Source organism: Molothrus aeneus, chromosome 3 (genome assembly GCF_037042795.1).
Source record: "Molothrus aeneus isolate 106 chromosome 3, BPBGC_Maene_1.0, whole genome shotgun sequence".
Taxonomy (NCBI): domain Eukaryota; kingdom Metazoa; phylum Chordata; class Aves; order Passeriformes; family Icteridae; genus Molothrus; species Molothrus aeneus.
The window spans coordinates 108,785,333-108,794,900 of NC_089648.1; the positions used below are offsets into that span (position 1 = coordinate 108,785,333).

The window sequence follows — 9,568 nt, forward strand, 5'->3', positions numbered from 1 at the left end:
CTTCCTTCTCGGAGGGAAGGAATGTCTCTCCTGCCTCTCCCTCCATCGGGAAGGTGTGTTCACGGTGTGTTAACTTTTTTTTTTGTCAGGTCTAAACCTCCCTGCTCAAGGCTGGTGTGGCTGATTCCAGTGCGCTCACCACGCTCCAAAGAGGTATTGGAAAGGGCAAGTTGGTTAACAGCATTGTGGTGGGTTTTGTCCTGTGGCTTTTTTCAATTCTCTCAAGTATCAAAATCTTGAGAAGATCAAACAAAATCTGAACTTGGAGAAAATTCTGGATTTTTTTTTTCAATTATATATTGGGGAGAAATATTTGTGTTCCATTAGCAGTATTAGAACTGTAGGAAATGCAAATAAGAAAAAAGCAATTCCTTCCTTCCTTCCTTCCTTCCTTCCTTCCTTCCTTCCTTCCTTCCTTCCTTCCTTCCTTCCTTCCTTCCTTCCTTCCTTCCTTCCTTCCTTCCTTCCTTCCTTCCTTCCTTCCTTCCTTCCTTCCTTCCTTCCTTCCTTCCTTCCTTCCTTCCTTCCTTCCTTCCTTCCTTCCTTCCTTCCTTCCTTCCTTCCTTCCTTCCTTCCTTCCTTCCTTCCTTCCTTCCTTCCTTCCTTCCTTCCTTCCTTCCTTCCTTCCTTCCTTCCTTCCTTCCTTCCTTCCTTCCTTCCTTCCTTCCTTCCTTCCTTCCTTCCTTCCTTCCTTCCTTCCTTCCTTCCTTCCTTCCTTCCTTCCTTCCTTCCTTCCTTCCTTCCTTCCTTCCTTCCTTCCTTCCCTTTCCCGCTGGGCCGGGCGGGGCGGGGGCCTCGGGTGGAGCCCCTCTCCCCAGCAGCGCTCTGGAGAGGTGTGATGTGTTCCCGCCGCCCCCCCGCCCGCCGGAATACCCGCACTTTCCCATCTCAGACAATGCATTTCCATTCCAGTCGTGTGCCTTTGTCCATTTGTAGGAAGAAAAGAGGGCTGAGTGACAGCTCCTGTTAGCCTGCATGAACAGATACCAATAAACCCTCCCAAAACCTGGACCTTAAAAAAAAAAAAAAAAAATAAAGAGGAAAGAGCAAGGCAGGGAGCCACATGCCTCTTTGCCTCCGGCTTATTATTAAGACACCTTCGCAGCTTAAACGCTTAAACGCGACCCAAATTAAATGGCAATTAAAAGCAAGTTACACCCTCTCCTATCTCCAGGCTTATCTCGGGTGGAAGCTGGCCATCAGCAGAGCCTCCCCGTCGGGAAATGCCATTTGGGCTGGCATCTTCGCGGAGGGTGTGTGAGCCCCCCCCCGGCACCCCGAGCTCGCCCGGCAGCGGGCGGCGCCCCCGGGCGCTCCCCGGGCGGAGCCCGCAGTCACTGCGGGGCTGGAGAGCCGCTACCCGGGGGCACAGGAGCAGGGGGGCGCCGAGCAGGCACACAGGACTCATTCCCCGAGTGGCAGCTCCTCGGACCGGTGTCACTAAATAAATAAATCACGTACCCCTTCAGCTTTGCCACCCAGGGCTACGCAGCCTCCGTGCGTTCCCATCTCCAAAATATATCGGCACTTGGAAATGTCGAACCAGCTATCAGTGGTCTTTAGCTCTTACGTCCCCTATCCCTGTTTTTCTTTCGCCTGTTGCAGATGTAATTCCGTAGATCTATATGTATTTTATGTATAATTCCATAATATCATATGTCACTGCAGTGATACTTTGTGGTCTCACCCTAGTTTTATGTTTGAAAATGCTATTTAAAGAAGCCTGTAAGATAACATATTAGGCAGCTTTAAAAGCAGGTTGGAGTGTGGGGTGGACTTAAATTCGATGTAAATGAAAGGGTAAAAAAAAAAATACAAACCCAAACCAAAACAAACCACATAGTTTTCATTTAGGAAAAAAAAAATACACTTAAACAGACACACACACAAATGTGCAATCTTAGATTCTGGTCAGTATTTAGAAGCAGTATAATCAACAGGAAGGAGCACTTACCTATTGAAAAGGATGGTTTAATAATATATATTTGTATATATTAGCTTTATGTCTTCCCAATAAAATGTACACAAAATACCCCCTTCGATCAGATTAGTTCCCATATTAGCCTGGGTAAGAAAAAGCATTCTAAAGAGTGGAGGAAAAATTGTATAAAAATGTTGAAAGAACCTACAGTTCCTTATTAGGCGAAGATACAATATTTATTCCTTGTCTCCTGGGATGAAGCTCCTCTATCTATTGTCCTCCCAGTTCTCAGTGCTGATGCTTAATTTTCAAAACTTCTATATTACCAAGGGACCTACGACATCAGCCAAAGAAATACCCAGCAAGTACAAAATCTGATCCAGGGAGCAGCTTTTGTGCAGAGGGAAAATTTTGTTCCTACAGGTTTTTAAGGAGGTGCATGGAAAAGCGAGAGATCTGATCTATGCAGATACATTGCAAATTCTCTCTGTCTGTAGAGATTTTTTCTAAAAAAAATTGGGGAAATACATGAACTTTGGATTTTTCAATTTTTTCCTTTTTTTTTTTTTTTTTAATTTGGAGAGGGGAGTTTTATCCAGAGTTGGGGGTTTTTTCCTCTTCTTTTTTTTTTTTTTTTTTTTTTTTTTTTCGGAGAACCAAAAAATGTCAACTACCTTTCCAGGTCTCGTCCACGATGCAGAGGTATTTTGTGTGTGTGAGAGTGTGTGTGTGTGTGTGTGAGTGCGCGCGTGTGTGTGGATGTGTGTGTGCATCTGTGTGTGTGTGTATGTGCCTGTGTGGTTGTTTCCATTTTTTTAAAATCCATATTGGACCGTTACGTTTAATTATAATCCGGCTTCAGAGATAACTTAAAGAAGTATAGAGAGAAAATTCGTTATGACATCTGTCGCCAGCAAGGGCAACTCATTACCACGTTAAAACCGTTGCCAGAACGAAAATCAGAATAATACCCCTAATAATATAATGAAGTGGAGAGAAATCACCACCAGCTCGCCAGGAATGGGGAGTTCTCGCTAAAAAGCAGGACTCTCCTTTCTTTCGAAACGCAGGGAAAAGAGGGGGGGAATTTTGGATCTGATTCGTTATTTTAAAAAGAAAGAAAAATAGGGGTTCAAAAAAAAAAAAGAAGGGAAGGAAGGAAGGAAGGAAGAAAGGAAGGCAAGCAGGCGGCAAAGCTTTCTCAATGTGTAACGCTGCAACATAGGGACGGGACTTGTGTGTATACTCGGTAGTTTCCTCTGTTTGATGACTTTTTTTTTGTGTCAGCCCCAGATATTACAGCTGTGATCAGGAGGTGGATGGATAGATGGATGGATAGATGAATGAATAGATGGATAGATAGATAGATAGATAGATAGATAGATAGATAGATAGATAGATAGATAGTTTTTATTTCAGTGCGTGGATTCCTTTTGCTTGACAGTATTAAGGGCAGGCTGGGCTGTTTATGATTTTTTGAACAGACCTTTATGGCACCAGCCCAAGGTAGGAAAGGATCTTTTGTTGCTGGGGTTGCCGCTCGCAGGCTTAGACGCTTCTGCAGGGGGAGAAGCTATGCAGGACAGCGTGCTTGGAAGAACCGTACCCGGGGTTTTCAATGACAAACCTCCAGTTTTGGGGTCTTCTTTTCACTTCTTCCTTTCAGATACGTCATGACGGATCAAACAGTTACCGTTTGATGCAGCTTGGATGCCTGGAGTCTGTGGCCAACTCGACCGTCGCCTATTCCTCCTCATCTCCTCTCACTTACTCTACCACGGGCACCGAGTTCGCCTCCCCGTACTTCTCCACTAACCACCAGTACACCCCACTGCACCACCAGTCCTTCCACTACGAGTTCCAACACAGCCACCCGGCAGTCAACCCCGACGCTTACTCCTTGAACTCTCTCCACCACTCCCAGCAATATTACCAGCAGATCCACCATGGAGAACCCACTGATTTTATCAACCTGCACAATGCGCGGGCACTCAAGTCCTCCTGCTTGGACGAGCAGAGGAGAGAGCTGGGGTGCTTAGATGCTTACCGCCGCCACGACCTGTCTCTTATGAGCCATGGATCCCAATATGGGATGCATCCAGATCAAAGACTCCTGCCAGGACCAAGCCTCGGGCTTGCAGCCTCGGGAGCAGACGATTTGCAGGTAAATAGCATGCGATCTCCTTTCGAGGTGCCTTCCCCTCCCCTCCCCCTGTCCTGGACCCCCCCACCACCCCCACCCCCACCCCCATTTTCCTCTGCTCGGAATAGCTCATACAAAGGAGGGAAGATTCATCCCAAACCCGATCCAGCGCCCGTCCCTTCCAGATTAGTAGCAGCAAGAAAAAATGTGGAAGGGGAAAGAAAAAAGAAAAAAAAAAATCAACTAAACAAGTGGTCTTCTTCGGTCAAACAAACAAATTAAACAAAACCAACCTCGCGCCTGCCTTTGCTGCGTGGGTTGTGTCTCTGTGGTGGCTGAGACCGTGGGGGTCCCCAGGAGATCTCGGGGTGAGTGTGTGTGTCACCCTTCCTTACCCAGTCACACGGAACCCAAATCAAACCAGAACAAACCCATCTTCTTGCTTTTCCTAAACTTTTCCTCTCTTTCGGCGCAAGGAGCACTTTGCAGCGACAGAGCAGGCAAATGATTTAAGGGAGGCATGGAGTAGGAAAAGAGAAAAAAGGCAGGGCAGGAAATAAATCTGCTTTCCGACAGACCTACAAAGGGAAATCTTCCGAGATATGAGGGAGGAAAGAGATAAACGGGAGCAAATGTTCGTCAGAAAAAAAGTCAGAATGATAAAAATGCCTCGCTATATCCGATCTAGGTGTTAATAGGGTGAGAGATAAAACAGATAAAGCTAAACTCATCTGTCTATCTATCTAGTCATTCATCCACTCCACCCTAACCAGCACCTGGACCCATCTAAAAATTTTTATTTCTGTGTATCAAAAGCTCAGCTTTATCCGCTCAGAAATCCTTTCCCACGCGCTAAAAATTCACCTCCGCCAAACTGAGCCTGTTGCTTAAATGAATTTGGTTTCCAAAATTGCAAAGAACGTCATCCTGTATCTAACCTCCATTCCGAAATGTGCCCCAAATCAAAAGCAAACCTTTCTTCCCCCGACGAGCTGAGGAACTGAGGGTTTCCCCATCAGCAGGGAGAGACAAACGGGACCGTATTTACTGTACTTACTTTTCCCCCACACCTCGCTCCCTGGCATACAAAGCTGGCCGTGGTGGACTTCCCAAAAAGATGTAGCGGTCAAGGGCTTGTGGGGGAAAAAAAATCAATTCGAAATTTGTAAAATGAAGAAGGTTTATTTTCTTTCCTTAAAATCAAAGTACGAAAAATAATCCAAACAATATATGTCAGGGAAAACAGTTTTTTTTTTCTAGGAGGAAAATAAACCCACCAAAAATGTTACCTTTTATACCTCAGATGTAGAAAACCTAGCTATTTAAACCAAATTTTCTCCACCAAAATTCATTATATAATTTTGTCTTCTCTGGCTATTTTTTTTGTTTACATTTTTCACAAGGATCTCCTTATGTTACCCCCCTAAAAAAAAAAATCTGCCATTCACTGCTCAACCTCAACTAAAACCTATTTACTTCTTTTTATAACCACGTCTGCTGCTGATTTTTTTGTATCTGTACAAATTTTTTTTCTTTGGCAGGCACAAAGCCTTGTATTTTTCAAAAGAGGGGATTAGGAACGTTTGCAAGACAGCAGACAATGCCTAAGTCCCGGGCAAAAAAGCACCATAGTTTATCCAATTTTCGACTTAGTGCCATTCAACTGGTCATTTATGCAATGTCATCCGACCAAACAACATGTTTCCCTTCTAAAAAGAAAAAGGAAAAAAAAGAAAGGTTGGTTAAGCTGCTAGAGGCACAGTCTCTTTTTATTTATTTAACGAAGAAGAAAATCAACAGCTTTCCTTTGGAAAATATTAATTTTTCGATCACAAGTTATTATCAAATATAATGCTTAGGTCTTTGTACTTAATCTCTTCTTTATTTTTTCCTCCTTCCTCTTTTTCCGAACACAAGAGGGAGTGTGCAGAGGTATCAAAAAGCTTGAGCGTGAGAAGTTGAAAATATTAGTATTTGTCGTTAGGACTTGGATGATTCAGAACAAATTTGGACTCTCGCGAATATCACTACGGGTGTAGAGGGAAGCGTTTTGGTGGCGAGCAGAAACAGGACTGCACAGAAATACTTTTAAACCAAAATTGTGGTCTAACCAGTCTACCCCTTTCTCCTTAGTCTTTCTTTTTAAAACGTTCATCAGCATATGCCTCATTTCAAATGCAACAAATGTAAATATACTTTTCCCTGCACAGAATTTTAAGTGAATGTCCAATAGTTTCGAGGGCGGTTTAAGTCAGCCTAACAGATGCAAACAGTCTTGGAGCCGGAGTGGCATCTTTCAGTGCCCTAAAAAGATTTTCCATGGGCAACAAAGAAAACTGTCACACCTTTTCCCATCACCGCTTTAATTTATGCTCAGTCGCCAAGTTTTTTTCATATTGATTTCATAATCACTTTAAGGCAGAACACTTAAAATAAAAAAGGGCCTTGAAAAGGAAGGTCTTACAGGGCCAGGGCCAATATGGTGAAAGTGGGGGAGAGAGCCAGGACTGTAAAGATTGTTTTGTAAAGTGGGGTTTTTATTATGCACCGACTCTCTCCGCATTTACTTAACTCTTCACGGGCTGTTGAATAGGTTAACACCCTTAAAGGCCTCTTTCATGTCCAATACCTCGTTTGTTTGTAGAGGAAAATGCGTCTTTAACACATTTCCACTGGGCAAAGATTTAGGTTTGGTTTGTTGTGTTTTTTTAACCCCAACATAAGGAAAAACCCAAAGAAAACCCAACCCTTTCAAGTCTTTTATCACTCCAATAAAAATATTTATTAAGGAGGGCGAAGATCCCCAAATAATCAGCCTTGTAACAGGAGAATAAAGAAGTGAGATCTCTTCGGACGTGCACCAGAAGCCCTAGGCAGGTTTTTTGATGGTTCTTCACCCCTCGCTCACACATGGGTGCCTGTGTGTGTGCGCACACAGATGCATATTCATCCCCACCTATGTGCGGACACACGCATTGTTACAGCACCCTCACGACTCTGTGGAGCCGGCAAAGCCCAATAGGTCATCTGTTGTTTGTGCTCTTTGTCTACTTCTGTGCACACTTTCTAAGTCGGTGTGTACGTGTCCCAAAACACATCTGAATTTAGCTGTGCCCTAATATAAATGTACCGCTAAACATACAAAGCCAGAAAAGTACATTTTTAGCTTTGTGCGTGCAACTGTCGAGCGGGAATACACTTCCCTCAAAAGTACTTGTTTGTCTGTCTATCCTGCTATGTAACTGCCGGTCTAAGTTGCCAGTTCGGGATAAATTCGTATTTAAATGGCAATGAAAGGAAAATTATTCTGCATTTGGTGGGGTAGGGGCAGATGGCGGGACGGAAGGGGGATTTCACTTGGGTTCTCTGAGAGTAACTGTGTTTTTCCAGTTCACCTTAACTATTGTTCCTGGGCGAGTCATGTAACAAAGCAAAAGCTGTGTGATCTCTCTGTGGGTTTCTGTGTCTGATTTCTTCCTTTCCTTTCTTTCCTTGTTTTCCCCTCATTACTTAAGAGCTCAGTGGAGGCCCAGTGTGGACTTGTACTCAACGGGCAAGGAGGTGTGATAAGAAGAGGTAAGAGGTTACAAATACTTGCGTCTATCAGTTTTTGTAAACACACATCCCTTTCCATCTCTCCCTGCCTTTCCCTCCCCCACTGTTTGGCGTAGTTTGGATTTGCTGCCGAAAAAGTGGTAATTTGCCGTTTGTCAGAAGTAATTTCGAACTCGCTTAGAGCACTTCGCATTTCACAGTCCATTTGCACTTTACAAACGATCTGCTCCTCGGTAGCTCTCGGATACTCCCTCTGAATTCAGAGTTTTCCTGACTCGCTGTAACATTCCGCGTTTAATCGGGATGATCCCTGATAGTTTGAGAAACGTGTTCCCTGGCGCCGGGCTGTTAAGTCGGTAGTTTGATCTCGTGTGAGGAAAAAAAAAAAAGGAGTTTTTTGGGAAATGTGGTTTCAGTAGCGCTGCAGACCGGTGTGGAACTCGCTTTTGAGTGTCACTTCATTTGATAACCATCTGTCAGTGTAAATATCGAACATCAAAGTTAGGGGAGAGGTTTGGAACTCGTGTTAAGAACGCGTCTCTACAGAATTTGCGAAATTTGAATGTCCCGGGAAGTTTGTTATTACCGTCATTTACGCTGAAGAGAAACAACACTGTTCTAAAGGCCTAACGTAGGAACACATTTTCCTTACAAACTTAAACACATCCTTTCACTCCCGATATAAACCACGTAACGCAGCCGGGGAGAGGACACTTGGCGACACAGCCTCGCACAGTGCTCATTTTCTTGTGCTATTTTCCCCTTACTCATGACGAAAAACAGATACTTAGGAGATATTTTGGGTGACGTGATACTATCGTGCCAGGGCGCTTCTTTCAGCCGCCACTTCCCCAGACAAACTTTAGTCCCACCGCAACAAAATTGTTCATTGCAGCAGCACCGGTCCCGCACGCCTGCGGTGGGCGGGGATGGGGAGCGGGCTCTCAGGCCGCTGTCCCGGGGCGGGGGCTTTGCTCGGGGCTCTGTCCCTGCCCCGGCTCACCCGTAGCTGGTCCTGGTGTTGGCGGAGCGGGCGGAGGAGCGGCGGGCGGGAGGCGGCGGCGCTGTGGCGGTGGTGCTGAAGGGACAGCTCCCGGCTCCCGGCTCCTCTCTCCCGCTCCCCTTTGCCGGCTCCCGGCTCCTCTCTCCCTTCTTCCCGCTCCCGGCTCCCCTCTCCCGGCTCCCCTCTCCCGGCTCCCCGCTCCCGGCTCCCCTCTCCCAGCTCCCGGCTCCCCTCTCCCGGCTCCCGGCTCCCCGCTCCCGGCTCCCCGCTCCCGGCTCCCGGCTCCCGGCTCCTGGCTCCCGCCGCGCCCCGCCCGGCCCCGCCTCGCTCGGGGACGCGGGGACACGGCGGGGACTCCAACCAAACCTCCTGTCCCCTCCCTGGGCAGCGCTGGCGGGACACTGGGGAGAGGGATTGAAAGCTCCTGCCCCACTCGAGCTGCACCCGCCCAAGTCCTTGTGTCTCGGATTTCAGCGTGTTCTAATTATCCCTAGGAAGAAGGGTAATTATGCCTAAGAAGAGGGATAATTCTTTCGGGTTTGATCCGAGAGATGACCTCCGAGAAGCGGAGATCGTTAGCTGAAAGAGAGGCAGGCAGAGTCCCCATCAGCTGGGGTCTGTGCCTGTCGTGTTTGACGGCGGTTCTCATTTCCCAGTTGAAGGGCGGCTCAAAGCTCAGCTCAGCTCAGCTCAACTCCAGTTTATTCAGCTCTGCAGCTCCTCTTAAGGAGACTCCAATTACCTGTGCAGATGATGGTAGTGGTGTCTCTCTCTCTCTCTCTCTTTTTAAAGAGATCAAATTATTCAAGCATTTAAAGATTGATACTAAAAGAAATCCAGCATGAAAATGCAAGGTCTTCTGAACCCTGATTTAAGTGCTGAACTACTCCTGCACTGCTATCTGTTTCTTGGCATATCCAGGGAAGATATCAAAGTCAAGAGTATA

General features: G+C 46.1%; 1 protein-coding gene across 1 annotated transcript in view; it reads left to right on the top strand.

Annotated features, from left to right (window-relative positions):
* The first annotated feature begins 2,584 nt into the window (after positions 1 to 2,584).
* The window catches only part of TFAP2D (transcription factor AP-2 delta), a 48,654-nt gene continuing 41,670 nt past the window's right edge, over positions 2,585 to 9,568 (top strand). The window contains exons 1-3 of the mRNA XM_066545939.1: positions 2,585 to 2,623; positions 3,588 to 4,085; positions 7,580 to 7,640. Coding sequence (XP_066402036.1) covers positions 2,585 to 2,623; positions 3,588 to 4,085; positions 7,580 to 7,640 — 598 coding nt within the window. The remainder of the gene's footprint in view (positions 2,624 to 3,587; positions 4,086 to 7,579; positions 7,641 to 9,568) is intronic.